This window comes from Cherax quadricarinatus, chromosome 16 (assembly GCF_038502225.1).
Source record: "Cherax quadricarinatus isolate ZL_2023a chromosome 16, ASM3850222v1, whole genome shotgun sequence".
Taxonomy (NCBI): domain Eukaryota; kingdom Metazoa; phylum Arthropoda; class Malacostraca; order Decapoda; family Parastacidae; genus Cherax; species Cherax quadricarinatus.
In genome coordinates, this window is record NC_091307.1 from 20431992 (window position 1) to 20452811 (window position 20820).

At 43.4% G+C, this 20820-nt stretch overlaps 1 protein-coding gene across 5 annotated transcripts in view; it reads left to right on the forward strand.

Moving 5' to 3' along the window:
- LOC128688923 (plexin-B) overlaps positions 1 to 20820 on the forward strand; it is a gene marked incomplete at its 3' end in the record, with an annotated part of 822775 nt that overhangs the window by 741468 nt on the left and 60487 nt on the right. For 3 of the 5 annotated variants that reach the window (XM_053776978.2, XM_053776981.2, XM_053776979.2), the window contains 2 exon segments: positions 899 to 1291; positions 3328 to 3978. In XM_053776978.2, the coding sequence (XP_053632953.2) occupies positions 899 to 1291; positions 3328 to 3978 (1044 nt within the window). 5 annotated transcript variants of the gene reach the window in all.

Below are 20820 nucleotides of genomic sequence, written 5' to 3' on the forward strand. Positions count from 1 at the left end.
TGGGTTGTTTACAGTTGCGCTGTTACGATTCAGCGAGTCATTAACAACAATTGTGAAGGGACTTGAGCTAGAGCTCACCACAGCAATGTTGGTGTGAGAATCGTCTGTGAAAACCTACATTTTGGTGAGAGTGGAGCCTATGCTTACCTTCTTAGGGCATGGAATTACACCTTTTGCACGAATCTTATTGGGTCGGCCTGATACATTGGTTAGCGCACTGCTTGTTTTAGGACTTGCTCGTAATGAGATCGAATCCCACCCGTTCAGTGAGCCAGGCTTTAGACTAGATTTCAGGTACATCTGGCAGAGTATATAGTTTAGAAAACAGACAAGTCAATGAATGAAATATTTTTGCAACACCGGCAAGTTGACGTGTTCACACAGTGATTGAATTACGTATTAAATATGCTGTTAGTCTTGGAGAAAGTTTCTTGAACACTGTGTGCTTCACTATCTATTTATTGAATAATATAGACATCGCACGTAACCTTTATGATATATCAGAGTAGTATTAACGAGAATTAAATGAGAGAAATTCTTATCACAAATCTTAAATTTGATTGAAATAAACAAGACACTGTTAAATAATATGTACACATGTACTGCTAACACATTTTAAGGGTAAATTTAATAGTTCTTTATGTATCCATATACTCTTGCACAACCCACCAGGATAATTGCCTGTAAAGTACTCAGTGTATGTCCTCGTGGATGAATGTGGGATGCTCTGCACACTAGACGCTCATCCACAAGATAGAAATAGGGTGCACAATGTAGCCGCTACCGGATCATATGATAGATGTGGGTAGTGTGTTAAACTAGCTGCTTCGTTGGAAAATATGAAAAAAGAGGAACATATCACTGCATTTTATATATTTTTTTTATTTCCACCCAACAGGTTCAGCTGACGATCCGGACGCTGCCGGAGCTGCCAGCAGGAGCCAAGTATCAGTGTGTGTGGGGGTCTGCACCCCCTGCCGACGCCCTGGTGACGGCCTTAGGGCTTACCTGTATGACGCCCGCACGCCCACACCGCCCAGCCATCCCCATCCACCACGACCACGTGCTGGTGCCGCTTGCCGTGCGCTCTAGCGAGACCAACAAGGACTTCGTCTCCCGCAACTTTGCCTTCTACGACTGCGGCCGTCACAACACCTGCGGTAGCTGCGTGCGGAGTAACTGGGCGTGTAACTGGTGCGTCTACGAGAACACCTGCACGCACAACGCCTCCTCCTGCAGCGGCAACGTCGTGTCTGGGGAAAACGTAAGCATCCTGCAGCTGCTAAGAGAGGTGTGTGGGCCGGGTGATGTGCATGGCTTGGGCGCTCTCTTGCCAGTCTTCCTTCATTCACCACGTTAATACCTTGCCTGTGCGGCGCCGGAGGAACCATTCCATCTTCTTGATTGATTGGTTTAACGGAGCCGACGTTGCACCAGCAAGATCTTTGACGACCAGCACTCTCGTTGAACTTGATACTTATTCTCTCTGCGATTGTCTAATTGTTCAGCCATGCTTCAGCACTAAGAACCACTAACTACACTGCTAGTGACCACACCTAACTGCACTGCTAGTAACCACACCTAACTAAACTGCTAGTGACCACGCCTACTAACAGCACTGCTGGTGACCACACATACTAACTGCACTGCTGGTGACCACACCTACTAACTACACTCCTGGTGACCACACCTTCTAACTACACAACTAGTGACCACATCCACTACACTACTTTTAACAAGAATAAACTGCACTGTTCTTACTCAGACATTACGCAGGCATTGGCTCCTTTATGTGCATTAATAAAAAATTCAGTGATGCGCCTTGGCTTTCATACAAAGTCTTCAGAACACATCGCTTATTCTGTTTTTCAGCTTATTCTGGCAAGCTTAATTAAGATGCTTAACAAACAAAACTGTAATGTACAACTCATGTAGACAGCAAGGGTGCTACAGCAGTGCTCGGTGCCAGGTGTGTGTGTGTGTGTGTATGTGTATGTATGTATGTGTGTATGTGTGTGTGTACTCACCTATTTGTGGTTGCAGGGGTCGATTCATAGCTCCTGGCCCCGCCTCTTCACTGATTGCTACTAGGTCCTCTCTCTCCCTGCTCCATGAGCTTTATCAAACCTCGCCTTAAAACTATGTATGGTTCCTGCCTCCACTACATCACTTTCTAGGTTATTCCACTTCCTGACAACTCTGTGACTGAAGAAATACTTCCTAACATTCCTGTGTGTGTGTGTGTGTCTTTATTTTATAAAACATACAGTAGTATATTCACCGGGGTGCTATACCTATGTGGGTCATTCCGGGCTTGTATAAAACACCACCATTTATATTCCCCTGGAGCGTGCTAAACTCTGTCAGTCACACCCCTGATAACACATTGAATTTGAAAAGTATTATTATATTATTACTCTTTATTATTATCAAATTAAATGCTAAACCCGTAAGGTTTTAGCATTTAATTTGATAATTTAATTTGATAATAATAATATGGGAAGTACAGTGCCTGCACTTTAAAGGAGGGGTTCGGGATATTGGCAGTTTGGAGGGGTATGTTGTGTATCTTTATACGTATATGCTTCTAAACTGTTGTGTTCTGAGCACCTCTGCAAAAACAGTGATTATGTGTGAGTAAGGTGAAAATGTTGAATGATGAAAGTATTTTCTTTTGGGGGATTTTCTTTCTTTTTGGGTCACCCTGCCTCGGTGGGAGACGGCCAGCTTGTTAAAAAAAATATATATATAATTTAACAACGCTGTAGTGTCATGTGAAACAGTGCCAGGACCTGCGTGGCGGTGATAGCAACAGCCTGGCTGACCAGCCATTCAATGAAATTCTGACATCAGGCCGAGCTTGAAAAGTAAAACTCTTGAAGCCGGTTACGGGTAAGGTTCTTAACGCTACCCTTCCTTCGACCTTTGATGGGTTTCAAGAGTTATCTTCCTCCCGCGACTCTGCCCTGGACCAGGCTTGTCTGGTGTTTACCTGGTCAACCAGGCTGTTGCTGCTGGTGGCTCGCTCGTCCACATACATAGCTCTAAAATCAGGAATGAGAGCAACACCATGTTTCCAAGTTTTTACTTTGGCTTGTGTAAGATATGTGTGACTTGTTTCACCCACGACATTATAACTTTTACTCATTATTTTTTAAACCTGTAGGGCAGTTGATATAAGAAATTGGATCTTACCTCCTTTTCTTTTGAGCGAATTGCTTCATATTAACCGGGTGCTCTATGACTCTTGCGGGTTTAGAATTTCTCATGGACTACTCATCACTTCTTTTATTTATTAAAGGCTTTGACAGAATTCTTTCCCTTCAGAACCCAGCGCAACTGGCTTCACACGGGTCTGGGTTCTGCCCGAGGTTCTGGACGGAACAGTCGCAGCTGCTGGCTGCTGACGGTGCTCGCTCAGAGCTGCAGCTGCTGGTGGAGAACCTGCCGGTGCCACGGGTGGGTCAGCTGGGCTTCCAGTGTGTGGTGAGCATCGAGGGTGCCACCATGCTGGTGGGTGCCAGGGTAATGGGCGCTTCAGAGGATAATGATGAATCCCTCACCGCTACAGCTACGACCGTCAGCCAGCAGCAGCCACACCGGCGGGTGCAGCGGGTGCTGTGCGAACCCACGGTATACCGCTACGAGTCCGCCGAAGGAGAGTATGAGGCTCGGGTCACACTAGTGTGGAACCGCGACCATGTTGTGGATGCACGCCTTCTCACTCTGTACAAGTGTGGTGTGTTGGGCGCGCACCGCGGCCACCACGACTGTTCCCTGTGTGTGACGCGACACCCGCGGTACCGATGTACCTGGTGCGGCGCTGCCTGTAGATACGCTCCTCACTGTCCCACCGTCCCCGGCGTCGCTGCGGCGTCTGCGGCAGCAGCGGTGCCGCCACCCACCGGAAGAGACCTCCTGGACATCGTAGCCAATGACGCCCGCCTCAGTCAGTGTCCCACGCCAAGGATCGATGTGGTGAGTAGTGATGTTTTGTCTGTAGCAGGAGTCCTTCACCAACTGTTGTATAGGGAAAATTCACTCGATTTTATGATTATTAATGTGAAGTGTCAAACACGTATGCAGAGAGTGCTGGAGGTTCGATCCTTATTCCTCTCCTGAACCTGCCTAACAAAAATAATCCTTTAACTTATAAACTCTTTATGGCATACGGGAAGAATGGTCACGTGGTCACATGGAAGATCAAACCTGCGCCATTCCTTGTGCTGAATCGCCTATACGGGCTAAGTGCTTCACATGGCTGAATAATAAAAAAATCAGTTATGTTGCCTGCAGTCTATCATCTGGCTGACCATAATAATGCTATGGTGATAGGAAAGCAAACTTGAGGGCCTACTCAAAAAAATGTGTAGTGACGCTTGTAAATTAGTGATCTTATTGTTATTTTGAGAGTGGTGTGAGAAGATAGAATGGCATGAAGTGAAGAGCGCCTTGACTAGTGTTAGTGGTTTGTGTATGTGAAACGCTATGCTCGTGTAGGTCGTTTCATCTAAAACTAGTGACTCTTACTCGTTTTCGCTAAAGATCCGCACGGGTTAAATCTGTATAGAAGTTCGATCCTCTGCTAAGCCCAGAGAAGTCACGATACCTGACTGTAGTCAAGTAGGTGGGCTAGACTAGAGTAACATGTGGAAAGCGTCTTCGCGGACCGCGAGAGTATCGACCACGGATGCTAATATAGACAGCCTTGCACACTTCTCTTAATTGCTCCGGAACTGCAAATGCCTCGGTATCCAGTGAACCGTCTGCTGTTCCATCCTCAAGCTAGCAAATCGTCGGGTACTGGATAACTCAGTCCTGCTGATTGAAGCGCACCGAGGCAGAACTTACGCCTCCGTCTGGCCAAGAACGCCCAGGTCCTCTGTATAATCCTGCACTTATCTCTTCTCCCACTCTCACTCTCTCTCGCTCTCCCTTTCTCTCTCTCGCTCTCCCTGTCTCTCTCTGTAGTGATCAACATGTCTTTCTTCAGCCTGTGGAATCAAGTACGTGTTCTTATATTTCATACCCCCTCCTTTTTTCTTCTCCCCCCTTTTCCCCTGCCCCCTCTCCACTTATTGTTTCCATTTCTCTGACTATTTTAATTATACGTACATCGTGTCCCTCATTCTTCCATCAGCTTACCTCCCCAACTCCCGTTTTCGCCCTTCTTTCATTCCACCTTGTGTTCCCTTTACTATCCCTTCCCCTCTGTGAACGTTTAGCGTCGTTCTGAGGGAATTCTATCATCACATTGCTATCCCAGATGAGTTTTAAATGACTTGGCAAACTATAACGGGGGCGACGTGACATAGAAACTAGTAGAAAGGAATTCTTCCCAAAATGAGTCCAGGAAAAAGGTTTCAGTCTTCATTTAGTAGGCTCAAGGACTAGGGTGGGTGTACGTGTGTTTGCCTGCGTGTGTGCTTCTGCTTGCCTGTATGTGTGTACTCACCGTATTGTTTTTGAGGGGACGTATCCTCAGTTCCTGACTCTGTCTCTCTATCTGGCTCGACAGACATTCACAGTGTTCTCTCCTCTTGGGTTCTGCCGTACCTATTCTTTTTTGCTGTGGATGAAGTTTGCCATTACCACTTGGTCATCCAGTTCAATTAATTTCTCGACTACCCTGAAATTGAAGAAATACTTCTCAGTATCCATGCTGCTCGCCTGTGATTTAGTTTTTACTTTTGTCTTTGACCCTGGTTACTGCCTCTCTCTTTCTCTCACTCTCTTCCTCTTGCCCTTTCTGTGCCTTATTATTTTTACATTCACGGGAAGCGCTAAACCTTTAGAAAATAAGATTCAGTCAAATTTAAGCTCAGGAAGGGTAGATATATTTTTTCCAGGAAGACAGAATATACAATATGAGCAACTTTTAGCTGTTTGGCATGGCAGGTTATCTGCCTACAGTCACCCAAAATACCCTCAACTCACGACATAGAGGTAGCTAATCTTCCTTTCCGTACTCTAGCATGTTTACCGTAGCATGTGCACGCGCTGGAGACTGTGTACCCGCTTGTGTCAGCAGTGAATGAGTGAGAGCGCGTGCGTGCCGGATTGCTAACTTGCGTGTTCCTCTGTTGAAGTTGGTTTTGTAAGCGTGATTACTATCTTGAGTTTATCCTCATTTCAGTTTTTTAGAATGAAAATGTGTATCATGTATAATATTGCGGTCTGCTAACATATATTTGAGTTTTTAACCTCATAATATAATTAGGTGTTGGTTGTGGTAAATGGGATATTAAATTAGTCATGTTTCTGGCTTTAAACAAGAACAAAAACACTGGACACACGTATGTAGAATAAGCCTTTTCTTGGATTATGTTACGCTCTAAGTAAAGCTATTGCACGTTATTTATTTAGAGCGAAATTTTGTTTACATGTGTTGATGTTACGCCCTCTAACGCGCAACACCGCTGTTTTTATTATGCTTGTCTAGGTTAATACCTGGGCAATATTATCATGCATAGAGATCTTGACTGGTGGTGTATAGGTTACATGCATCGTTAATTATCCCTGTCCTGCAGACCATTTATTACACTTATAATAACTATTGTTTGCCAAAGCGTGAATAGGCAGTCAATAGAAGCGCCTGTGTCTAGCTGACTGACTGATGTATTTTTCTAGTTGTGTATCCTCACACCACATTACTGTGTGATAAGTGTGTCTGTACTCTGGACAGTATGTGCTTGATTGTCCACTTACTAAGGAATATATAGAGAGAGTAGTGTAATAACCTTTGTAATATGTCAAGGTACTTATTAATGAAAAGATACCGGATAGTTTAAACAAGCATTCTAGACTTAGTTCTAACAGTTGAAATATAAATTGTAAATTTGTAAACAGATGTCCTCCTGCTAACCCTTTATTGGAAGCCTCGCTCTTAGACCTTTTTTTTTTTATATTTTATTTAAAACTCAGGTACAAAAATATATGGGTACATAATCAATATGTAACAAGATACAGGCAGTGAACAATAATCAACTGTGACTACACAATACTGAAGAAGCACATATATAATGACAGAACTGGCTGCTGCACTCAAATCAAACACCGCTTGTACGTACTGTGCTTCACATGAAAAGGTGGTCATATAAAAAAACGATAGAATCTACCCAGTAATGCTTACACTCCCCCCCATGAAAACGTGCCACTTTCACCTTAGATACACAGTGACAGATCTCTTATGCTTATACATTTGTAAAAGCATTAAAAACTTCAATGACAAAATATATAAACACAATCCAGCCAGCTAAACGGCTGACACTATAATACAATGATCTCTTAGACCTTTTGTGTATCCATATGCTCTTGTGCTACGTTGGATGGCTAAGAGGTGTACACATCAGTAGTCGCTGCCGCGGTAAAATCAGTGTACCCGTGAGTGCTATTTAAAAGATAGTTGAAAGTTACTTGTCTAGTTTACAAGTAGCGGACTCTGATTTGCTTTCAAAAAGGAAAACATTCTAAATGCTCTTGACTATTTTTTATACTGGTATTCTCAAATGGGAGAATAATATAAAGACCATTCAACAGCGGCGCTTGTGGTAGACTCTTGCCTTGATGAGGCACATCGTAGGCTCTGGTTACCCCCCCCCCCTTGTATATGGTCTTGTCAAGTGTACAAGTTTATGAATATTCCGGCAAGTTGTAAATATGAACAAGATGGTGCGTCTTAAGGGCTGGGCAGGCGAGGCGTCCCCAGCAGCGCAACGACCCCATAAAAACTATGAAGTTTCAAGTTTTCAAATCTGTCGAGCTCTTCTCCGGCTTCTCCCTTCCCCTACTTGCCCATTACTTAATTGAAGTTTGATACGGAGGCGAGAACAGATGCGAATATCTCTCAGCAATGGCTGTATGTTGGGGGGGGGGGTTGCGTGCGTGTGTACATGTCGTGCCGAATAGGTAAAGCTTGCGAATTTGGCTTAAATAGCAGCGCTCTTGTTGCCGGATAAGGCAAGCGAAAATTTGAGTATGTAATAATTTCACAAAAATCATTCTGAACCTAACGAAAAAAATATATTTCATTGTGTTTGTTTATTATTAAATTATTGTAAGCTTATATAAAATATATTTAGTTGGCTAAATTAAATTGAGCTTGTTATGAGGTTAGGTAAGTTTTCTAAGTTTTTTTTGGTACAAAATTATTGATTTTTACATTAACATAGATGAAAAAACTATATCTTTAAACGTATAAGAATTTTTTTTAGAAAGAACTTAATTTTAAATGAGTTCTTGCTAATTGACCAGTTTTACCTATTCGGCACGACATGCATATTTGAGATAATCTATTTCTTGCACTCTGCTTGTAACTACAATGTTTAATCTATCGATATTGTTTATTTGTATATGTTTTTGTTTGCCTGTATGTACGGAGCTTTGTATATACTTGTGTGAGTTAAGAGTATTGCTCGACTGTTTCCACATTCACAGTAAGAAGCAGCAAACATCGTTCCTACTTTACAATCAGGAGTCAACATTCATCGTGGAAACTTTGTATTGCGGATTCATCTGGCGTAGTTCGTCCTATTACGAACTCATCTCGCGTAATATATCCTACTGCGGACTTAAATGGAGTAGTGGGTCCTGTGGACTCATTTAGTTCAGCCTCTTGTGGAGCCCAGGCACACGGTCGAAGTGGACTCGTCACTCCAGACTTCTTACAAGCCACAGTTGGGGATCAGATGAGTCTGCTCCAGCAACCAGCGAACACTGTCGGGATTGTGTAATTAACCAGCTTAGGACTTTTCCCCGAACCTGGTTAATCACGTTAGTAGTTGGCTGTAAGCACCAGCATCTCTGTTCTCATCTAGCCATGGCCCCGCCTCTCAACTCTTATCGACTTGTTTCTCTGATCTGTGGCATTCAGGAAGCGAGTATATCAACTCTGGGTACTGGTATATATTTTAAACAGATGCACTCTATAAGGAGAATGGGGAGAGGGAATAGAGCTCAACCCGTCCTCCAAACAGCAGTATTTCGCAGCCGAAACGTGTCGGCGATAAAATAAAAACCAGCTGTTGCACATTTGTCTTACTTATCCACTTGTTGGCATTACAGCGCGTCAAATTCTGCACAGTTTAAACCGAGACCAAATTTATTGTTGCTCATATCTTAAGTTCTAAGCTAACCTTATCGTATATTTAACCTCCATTGATAAAATTATATATGCATTCACCGCGGCTTATATCTGGCTGCCGGGGATACATCGTTCTTGTTAAGATGTAAACTTCGCGCTCATTGTTAAGGTGAAGGGCGCACTGCCTAAGTTGGTAACGATTTAGATTAGATTTTCTCATAAGATAAACTAGCTGAAGTAACTAGTTAATCATGCACCCTGTAGCCAAGCTGTGGAGGGTAACGCAAGAACGTAATACAGTACACGTACACAAAAAGAAAAAGCTTAGGAACTAGGCTTCAAATGGGTTAACAGGAGTACATCTGAATATATATATCATTTGCATACACAAATAACCCGCACATAGAAGAGAGGAGCTTACGACGACGTTTCGGTCCGACTTGGACCATTTACAAAGTTATTTGTGTGTCGTTCCAGTCACGGTATTGTGCCTTTTTTGTTATTTATATCATTTGCAGTTAATATTTCAACTGTTACAAGCAAGTTTAGGATATTTGCTTAGAATGTCTGGTATCTAATTTTCACTAATGGAAGAGGAGAGGAGGAGAATGAAGACTTTTTAAGTTTTCCCTTTACTCCTTCCATCTTCCTTCTGCGCCGCCTCTCCGGTCCCCTCTCCCAGGGTAGAGGTTCATCCACGCATTACCAAGATGTGCTTAAGGTTTCGTTCGAAGACAGAGCCAAATTGCAGATCAACCTTTTATTAAACTACGTTTTGCACCGTAGAGAGGTGACGAAGTGTCACCCTCTTTTACCCGTAGTGAGGCAAAGAAGGGTTGCTGTCTTTTCAAGGTGAGGTTTAAAGCACACCAATCTTCCCAACAACCTAAGGGAAGACTATCCTTCCCCCCCTCCCCATCCACCTTGAAACATAGGGGAGAACTACCCCTGTTTTCCCCTAGCAGCATGTGGGAAAACCACCTTTTTTCCCCCTAGCAACATTAAAGAGAACCATAAGCTCTTCACCAAGCAACGTGAGGGACAACCACTCCCTTTTCCCAAACAACGTAAGGTTGAATCATCCCGTTTTTTCCCTAGCAACGTGTGGGAGAACCTCCACCTTTTCTCCTAGCAACGGGTGGGAGAGCCACAACCTTTCACCTCGCAACGTGAGGGACAACTACTCCATTGTCCCTAACAACGCAAGGGAGAATCATCCCGTTTTTCCTCCCCTAGCAACGTGAGGAAATACTATCTCATTTTCCCCCTAACAACGTATGGGAGAATTGCTCCCTTTCCAGCATTGGCAATTAATATTTTTGCATTTTAAATCGTTTCAACCTAAATGGGGCAATTACTCAGTTGAAGTTGTTGGATTAAAAGCTTATTGGAGCGGACGTAAGACTATGGCCGCAATTCAGCTAGATTGATTTCCATTCACTAATTGATGACACTAATTTGATCATCGTAAAATAATGACTGGGTGTTTATACTCGCGTGTGGTTAATATTTATAAAATCAAGAATAAATATCAGAAGATCGGGGATGGAAGCATACACAGGGGTATCCCGGAATTTGGAGATGAAACTAAAGACGATGTTTCGGTCCTTCGTGGACCATTATCAACTCAGTTTCGACTTGATAATGGTCCAGGGCGAACAGGAACGTCCTCTGAAGGTTTGTCTCCAAATTGTTTTGGTTTTGAATTATTTCTTATAGAAGCTCGAGAGTATTGCCGAGAATAGTAAATTGTCCTGCACACGGTACAGGACAGTCTTTCATTGGGGGTCGTTTCGGTCTGCGTGGAGTTTTGTCATGTGAAATACTTGATAAATTTCTCCACGGAGGGAAATGTAGTTCCAGTAAAAGCTTGTACTTCATGGTGCGTAATAACCATCGTTACCGCTGGATTGATTTCTCTCGACTAATTGATGACACAGATTTTATAAAACGAGAATGTTTGCTTGGCTGTGCAGGTGATGGTGAGGGCTTGGCCATGGTTATATATAACCTGGTCGAGGATCGGGCCGCGGGGGCTTTGACCCCGGAAAATCCTCCAGGTAGTCTCCAGGCAGCCACGTTTCTGGGGTGATATGGTTTTCACTCTGGGTTGTGTGCTGACGTAAGGCAGTGTTCTCACTTAACGGTTTATAGGGGTCGAATCATAGCTCCTGTCCTTTTCTCTCCTGGACGGTTTAATTTGGCTGGTGTTGTATGTGGTGTCAGCCAGTGTACTCGCCTAGTTGTGCATAGCAACCACGGGGGTAGTTGAATGATAGCTCTAGACTTTTCGTGTTGCAATTAACACATCAGGATTCCTGCCTCCTACCTATAGCCTATCTGCCTCACTCCAGCAAGGGCGCTTCCTGTGATCGTGTTTGCTTGGACCTCCTGTTTTCTGCAACGTTGCAAGCTCCTGATGTGTTGATTGCAATACGAAAGGCCCAGAGCTATCATTCAACTACCCCCGTGGTTGTTTTGCATCTTGTATCGCTTGTTTGCGAGTTTTCCATATTCACCTGGTTGTCTTCGCAGGGGTCGAAGTATAATCATAGTTACTGAAGGAGATTACCCTCTTTATTATTATAATTTCATTTTAGTTTTGCAAGTGTCAGCACTCACAACCTCCTATTGGAGGTCAGTCCAACCTTTCTGGTCTCTGGTTATTCTAACGGAATTAATTTTAGTGCCTTGTAGGGAGCATAAAACACTGAAAACAGCGTTTGTTGATTCTACCCTCCACCTATCTCTCTCTCTCTTTCTCACACACACACACACACACACACACACACACACACACACACACATCCATCACGGAAAACATGTCCACTGGCTTTGTTTAAAAAATGTTTAGTGGGTTCAGTGCCATAAAGATTTTTATCTCTAGTTAAAGCGTTGGCGCGTGGCAATTAAGTGTCCCATTATAATAGGTGATCTACAGCCCAGAATTATGGTCGGGAATGCGGTATAAATCAGACCTGCTATGGGGGTTCAGTTGGTCGTTAGTCTGTCGAGAAGAATGACATTTGTGCGGATGATTGACAGTGGAGAATGAAAGTGCGACATATGATGTGGAGAAGTTTGTTTTGGTACTCCAAGTGTACGAAGAAGACCCGTTTAAATTGAAACACCACAAGAGCGTTGTATGTCATTGGTATTGCTTACCGTTATGTAAATAAGACAGTGTGCGGTTTATGGTATTTTATTGAGAAGACGTTTCGCGCACCAGGGACTTTATCACTTCTCACTAATGCTCGTGAGAATTGAAGTTCCTGTTGGGCGAAATGTCTTCTTGGTAAAATGCCATCAGTCGCATATTGTGTGTTACTAAGAAAAGAAGCGTTCTTGCTTTTTGTCCACGTCGCTTTTCCCACGGTGTTAAATTATAGGTAAGAAAAACACCAACAACGTTCTCTCAGGAAGAAGGTTAGAGGTTGTGATTAACAGGTGTGAGACTGCGCAAATCAGAGTACAGCAGCGACTTCTAGCAGCGCTGGTGCGCACAGTGCAAAGATTCACGCTTTTGTTGATGTTGCAGCTAGTGTAGCACTTGAATGGGTGGCTGAGCCGTTCATCTTGAGTGCCTATAGGTTCCTGCTGAGAGTCATTTTACGAGCAGCGCCGGAGATGGCACTTTTGGCACCCCGCCAGGAGAGTTAATGTTGGTTATCACAGCCGCTCAATTCACGCACCCTTACTGGGAATCACCACGAGGGCGCGGGGAAATGTAGACCAAATTGTATAGGCGCGTAAGGACGGGTATTGTGTAACTGCAGGGGGAGCTCTTCCCTACTACCATCGAAGACGCACTATGAATATTGAACACAAGGATGAACGCTGGTCATCTCGCCTCTTCCCTCGCTTCAGTGCTGATGCACATTGGCAAGGATTTGAAGGGTCAGATTATGTTTAGGTGAAAATGTACTTCCCTATATAAGTGGTTGCAAGGGTCGATTCTCAGCTCCCTATTTGTGTGTGTAGGGGGGGCACTCGCCTATTTGTGGTTGCAGGGGTCGATGCACAGCTCCTGGCCTTGTGTGTGTGAGAACGGGGATTGTGTTGCAGCTCATGGTCTTGCCTCTTAACTTCTCATTGGCCCACATTACTTGTTCCTCTTCTCTTAGACCTTATTATGCCTAATCTTGAATCTACGTGTAAAGTTTTCAGATACAGCATCTTAATGTGGAGAGTATAACATCTGTCTCTGTCATGAGAGTTAAATACACAGTTTCAATCGCTGTCAGTTTTCAAAGTACATATTCCTCCAGCAGCTTCTTCCTCTAATGGGACAGGCTTCGTACGCTTTTCATTTCGTTAATTTATGTTCGATGTTTGGCTATAAAAAATTTAATATTTTTTGTTGTGTATTAGGTCTGGTCTCAGCCATCCAGGTGGGGTAGGACCCTCGGAATTGGTTACATGTTAGGCTAATGTTACTTAATCTTTGTTTGTGGATAATTAACTGACAGTAACGAAATAAGCAGACGAATCACGTCTGTCGGCGTTGGTATCCCCACTCACTGTATAAGTTAAAGAATGAGTTGCAGCCCTTGGAAATTGGTATTCCGACAAGAACTAAGTCATAAAATGGGTTGCCTCCAGAGTCGTAATAGAACGCAACATTCACACTTGACTCTTAAATTGGCTCTTGGCCGTACTCTGTATTACGGAAATAGAATGTAATTTGCGTGAGCAGGTTGTGGGGTATGTATGCCGTCAGAGCTGAGAGGATTAACCTCCAACACTGGTGGTGTATGAGCATGGTCAGAAAATGCTGTAGAAATCCTGGAGGTGGTGGCGAAGCTGCTCAGGCTGCTGTTGCTATCAGGTGGTACCCAGTGGCTGGGCTGGTAGTTAAAGTACACAAGCAAGGTAAGCAGGGTGAGAGGGACGGCAAGTAATCATACATACAAAACAGCCACTGTGAAAAAATACTGAACTTCTAAGCGCTTTCGTGATTTCTCACGAACTGTGAAAATAATAGCACTTAGCACTAAGCGCTAAACCACTGTAAAAATAATAAAGTGAGAAATCACGAAAGCACTTGGAAGTTCACTATTTTTTTCAGTGATTGTTTTGTGTATATAACCTGTGGAGAGTGTCACTCACGCTACTATACTCTGAGAAAACTTTCCCTCGTTTCTCCTGTTGCTACTCTTGCAACATCGTACGGCTCCTGATGATGCAGTGAAAAGTGTGAAAGTACTTGAGTTAAAGATTTCCACCCCTCCGTGGCTTGTCTTGCGTATATATATATATATATATATATATATATATATATATATATATATATATATATATATATATATATATAAATAAATGCACCACGCACAAACGAGCGGGTATGTACAGAGAAGGATCACAGTCAGCAGGATTCGAAACCATGTCACGGGAGGCTGGGTTATCCCCAGTCACCGAGTGGTCTAGAGCGCCACTTGGGGGATCCTTGCCAGCCTTCTCTGACGTGGTTTCGAATCCTACTGACTGCTATCTTTCTCTCAGTGTGCGTGTGTGTGTGTGTGTGTGTGTGTGTGTGTGTGTGTGTGTGTGTGTGTGTGTGTGTGTGTGTGTGTGTGTATGTGTATGTCCATGACCAAAAGGTCGTTGATGGAGCCATGATCTGGAATAATCTAACAGGCTCTGAAACTAGACCTGCACCCCCAACAACTGAAAACAGTCACACTGGGATAGCCCAGTAGTGGAGAACATAGCTTCAAAAATGCTTTAGTGTGTGTCGGGGAAAGATTGAGCCTGCCTTCTGGCAGTGAGAGCTCCTCATGCAAGGGACTTTCTGCTGGCTGTTCCCAACTCCAGCCTTGGCACACGCCTCGGACCCACAGACCATCCGCATCGACTTTCCGCCCTTATTCTCGCCGAAAACAGGTGTATTTGGCAGTGAAGCAGCACACCGATTCGGGTACCATGGTCTTGTGTGCCGTAAATCCGAGGGAAAGATTGCAGGACATGAAGAGGTTAATAACATTATCAAGAGGAGCCTCACAACAGCCAGATGCCCAGCAGTAAGAGAGCCACCCCAGCTATGCAGATCTGATGGCAGCCAGAAGCGCCCAGATAATATCACCCTTCAAACCTGGACAGACGGCAAGCAGGTGGTGTGGGACTACACATGTGCATCTACCTTGGTTGATGCCTATCTCCAATACACCAGGGAGGAAGGAGGAGCAGCTGCCTGCTTCAGGGAGTTCCAAAAGTCTAGAAAATACGGAGAACTTGCCTATCATTATATGTTTGTTCCCATAGGCTCAGAGACCCTTGGCTCATGGGGAAAGAGTGCATCTAAGTTCCTTAAGGAGCTAGGCAAAAGACTCGTCAAGGTAACTAGGGATCCCAGGGCAACTAGTTTTTTGCTCCAGCGACTCAACGCTGCTCTTCAGATGGGTAATACATGTATTTTGGGCACGCGCCCCAGCTCTGAAGAACTGGATGAGATTTTCTCATTATAATCAGTGACAAACACGTAACAATATGTTCTAGACATATATCTCATGTACATCTCATGTACTGCATATGCTAACTTTATATCAACAATGCATCTCTTAAATCTTTTGTACGATATTATGTAATAAAATATAACTATATATATATTTTTTAAAAGGATCCACCTCTGGTGTAAATTGTGGGACCCATAGTCTCGGAGAAGTGGATAAAAAGGCTTCAAGGAAGAATATTTGGATTTCTTCCTGAAGCCATTTAAATATTCCACTTTCCCTACCACCTTATCTTTTCATTCTTTTTTACCAATAGGTATATTTTATTACATTATATGGTAGAAAAGATTTAAGAGATACATTGTTGATATAAAGATGGCATATATATATATATATATATATATATATATATATATATATATATATATATATATATATATATATATATATATATATATATATATATATATATTAAAAGATACATGCAAGTTACATAATTTATGCAGAACATATTGAAGTTTGATACTTTAATATTTATGATTAAAGTTGTTAATGTATTAATGAGAGAAAGTTATGTTTTCTGGTGCGTGATCATCGAACAAAACATGAATATTTAAGAGAATAACTCGAGTATTATTGCGTAAGAGGTAAATTATTATTACAATCAAAGAAAGCGCTAAACCGACAAGGGTCATGCAGCGATAAGAGGTAAAGCAGTGACTTTTATTTCCCTACTCAAGAATCATATTTGATACTTGGTCTTGAGTAACTGAGGCTGCATATATTTCTTATTAGGAAATTCGAATGCTGGAATTGATGGAATGCATTTTAAGGATTCTGGTAAAGCGTTACAGATGAGAGAAGTCCTACAGGAGGATGGGATCCCCCTGGGACTTGATCCCACGGTCATGGGTTTTATTGAACGCAACGACGAGAATATATGTTGTAAGGAATTTGGTGCTTTGATGCTAGTGAAGGGTTCTTGATTCAAGGAGCTGCAGGTACGTCTCCCTGAGTTACAGTATGATTGCACCCACCTCCATGGACCGGGTCGTGGGAGCGTTGAGCCCCGGAACACTTCAGATATACCCATTTGCCAACGAGGTGGCTGAGAAATACAAGTAACTTTTAGATTTAAACGTTTATCCCATGTGCGAGAATGGCCTGCTTGTATTTTTATTTATTTTCTTTTTTTTTGGGTTCATATTCATGTTCCATGTCTTCTGATTTTCCGTGTAATCCGCTATCACGTTCCGTGTCTTGTGGTGATCCGTGTATTCCACTGTCGAGTTCCGTGTCGTCTGGAACAACTGTCAGACAGGTATTACAGATTTACACGAGGGTGAACTGCATTGAATTTCGACCCTTGGATATTAATATAGGTATTTGCGTCGGCTCTCACGGCGAAATATTATGGAGCTACGCTGTATAAATTGAACTTATAATGTGGAATGAAGGTTGAAGCGACGTACCCCACGCTGGGGCACCTGGGCAGCAACTGGTACCTCTACCACTAAAAGCTGCTCAGTACTATCACCACTGGCTGAGTCACTACCACTATCACGGACATCCCAACCTGCTTACTACCACCTCTTTTGTTTACAGCCGCTGGCCTGGCTATTACCACCATCTCAACGGGCTTACTGTCACTAGCACTGGCTTAATCGTTGTTACTACCGCTACAGTCACCACTACTGTCACAACCATTGTCTTAGTTCTCTTTGCCACCACCATACCCCAACCTGCTCACTCATGCTTGTCATAACCACCATGGCCACCAGGTCGCTGCCACCACTACCGTCATGGCCGCTGACACAACCACCCTCGTCAAGTCCCTTCCCACACCCTCACTATTGGGTGTCCCTTGAAGCCGGAACGCCACTTACCGCAAGAAGTTTGTAAGTGAACAACTTAATTCCTGCATAATGTTCGCTTAATTCTTCCCCGCGGTAATGAAATTCTTGCAGTGTGTGGTGTAGAGGTGTTTGATCGGTGTGCCTGCAGTATGTGGTGTGGAGGTGTTTGTTGTACCTGCAGTGTGTGGTGTGGAGGTGTTTGTTGTACCTGCAGTGTGTGGTGTGGAGGTGTTTGTTGTACCTGCAGTGTGTGGTGTGGAGGTATTTGTTGTACCTGCAGTGTGTGGTGTGGAGGTGTTTGTTGTACCTGCAGTATGTGGTGTGGAGGTGTTTGTTGTACCTACAGTGTGTGGTGTGGAGGTGTTTGTTGTACTTGCAGTGTGTGGTGTGGAGGTGTTTGTTGTACCTGCAGTATGTGGTGTGGAGGTGTTTGTTGTACCTGCAGTGTGTGGTGTGGAGGTGTTTGTTGTACCTGCAGTGTGTGGTGTGGAGGTATTTGTTGTACCTGCAGTGTGTGGTGTGGAGGTATTTGTTGTACCTGCAGTGTGTGGTGTGGAGATGTTTGAACGTTGTACCTGTAGTTGTGACGTAAAGGTGTTTGAGCGTTGTACCTGCAGTGTGTGGTGTGGAGTTGTTTGATCGCTGGACCTGTAGGGTGTGGTGTGGAGTTACTTGGACAAGCACCTCACACGTAAAATTCCAGGTGAAACCGGAGAAGTTCCTGCAGGAGGTGCCCGATCAAGCATTTATGCAATAGTTACCCGCAGACTACAAATAACAGTAAGCTGGCTAATGCATCACTCGTCAGTAAAGCCTGGCCACAGAACAGGATGAGAGGTAGCAAAGCACCCACGACCTGTCACAGGTACGTGACAAATCCGTGACGGAGAGAGAGAGAGAAATTATGGTTCTCGGCTGAAGATTACAACCAGAAGGATATTTTAGAGCAAGTGAAAAATAGTTTTATGCAGAATGTTAGTCAAGTTTCATGGTTGTGAATAGGGATCCCTTGACTGTGTGGGGTAGCTGTTTCGTCCCAGGAAGTCACTGCGCTCAGAGATATGGGCCGCTGTTCGTTCTGATTGTCAAATTAATTGAATAATCTGTGGGGTGATGGAAGGGGAGAGAAAGATCAACCAAGAGTGGCAAGGCCTCGTGGAAGATGCTGCCACAGGAAGGGAGAGATTGGGAGGTAGGTTTTCACTGTTGTCTGTGAGGTCTCCCAGGAGGTCAGGAGAGGAAGCTGAGGAAATTGGCAACTGAGAGGAGAATAAGGGTGATATGTATTAAGAAAGAGAGGATAAAGTAACGTTGGTGAGAGATGCGAATAGATTATGTATGGTGATGGGAGAGAGGACGTGGAGGGGGGGGGGGCAGAAGGTTGACAGAAAACAGAATAGGAAGTAACTATTGAGAGAGAGACAGGCAGACAGACTAGTTTAAGATAAGGAATGAAGATGCCTGGTTATATATAAATGAAAAGATACTAAAGGGCCTGTTCTTCATCCTATAACAATTTTCTGGAGTGTAAGATATAGAATAAAATAAAGTGCGGAATAAACCCAGTAAAGAGCAGGGTGAAGCATGAATGTAATTAGAGAACATTATGCTAACATATGTGTCCCAAGATTCTTCAACATACTACCAGTAGATATCAGAAAGATTGTTGGAAAGACGGACAGGCTTCCTCTAGTGATGAACAACCAGATTTTGATGTTTTTTCTGTGGTCTGCGAGACACTAAACCAAACAACCTTGTTGACCAGGCGGTCAAGAAGAACGCCGGGCCTCAGACTGGAATGAGCGGATAGAAGAGCTCTCGAAACCGGTCACAGGTATTATGATGATTACCCAAATTAGGCTGTTCCTAAGAAATGTTTATTTTGTGACTTCAAAATGACATTGGCCATTGGTCTTGAGTTTTAGATCAGATTGAGCCGAGATTTACAGACCTGAACTCAGAGCACAAAATAAATTGCCAAATTTGAAGATATTTTAAAAAGGTAGGTTGTTGGCCACTGGTTATCTTATTCTGGAATTCCTCTGGTTTAAGATAAGGAGATAGAAGGGAACTATATTTTACTTAAAATGTATACAACACTCTCAGTGTGAGGTTACACTATGGTATATGATGGTTTCATTGTGGATTCGTAAATTATGGTTCAGTGTCATAATCTGTCATATAATAAGGGCTGCATGCATGAAGTAATAAAATCTGTCGACCTGAGTTTGGAAACTTAAGAAAGTGATGAGGATATTGTCAAGTATTGCAGTACGAGTTCAGCAGCTACCGAAGTTTAAGTTTTTGTTTCAACAGAGCTAGAGATAAAACGCGTAAGAAGACGCGGCGGAAAAGGACAGTTTTATAGTCGGAGGAGGAAGAGAGGGAGACAAGAAGAGCAGGATAAAGGGCTACACAAGGAGTCTGGTCTTTCGTACGCAGAAAGGAGTTAAGGGAGGTGAAATTTAAACAGTCAAGGATTACGGGGAAGAGTATAGAATAGGGCGGATGTGACTGTAGGGAGACATTTAAGACCAGGTTGGAAGGATGTATGAGGTGCATACACGAGTGAGAGGAAGAGATGTAGTTGAGATGACTAGTTGGATCATGACGGGAGGATGAGAAGTTGCAAGAACGGAGAGGTAAACACGCATTATTCTTTCATTTCCCTAGAAGTAGGAAGTTTGTGGTGTTCGTTTGGTTGGAGGAGTAAATAGTGGTTTGTGAGAGAGTCGAGAAGATAAGAATTAGTTAATTGAGCACGCATAGTACTCAGTGTTGTATTTCCTGGGAACAAAACTGTTGCTCCTGACCCCCTCTTTTCAAGCTACTTTCAACTTTAAAGCTACTCGTGGAGTTTGTTAGCTTATTTCATTTATCTCTTGCATAACATCTCCAACGGCTCATCTGTATCTCTAGCTTCCACATTTCTGTAGTTTTCTTGTAGAGGATCCTTGTATTTCGAACAGGATATCTTCTATCCTAGTTTCTTCCCTTGTCCTCCTCTCTTCCAAAGTTTTCAGGTTCAGTTCATTTAGCTGCTCCTTGTAGTTCATGCTGCTCAGCTTTTGGTCAGTTCTTGCATAAACGTTTATTTGCCAATTTATTTGCGGGTCGGAGGGGAAAGGGTTCGAATCGTGGCTCACGGCCTATGTCTGAAGTTTTGTTACTGACCTTATTGATTTTTAGCCACCAGATCCCCATTATACCCATTCTTAAAATTACGAATAAAAGTTTCCCTCCACATCCGCCTCCAGTTCATTCGACTTCCCTACCATCATGAAAAACAAGTAATTCTTAACGTCCATGTGTGTGTGTGTGTGTGTGTGTGTGTGTGTGTGTGTCGGGGGACCCAGGGAAGCCTGGAGGGGCGGTGAGGGGAGGACTGATAGTGATTAATGTTGTGTCAGGTGTAGAGAATCATGAACACTTG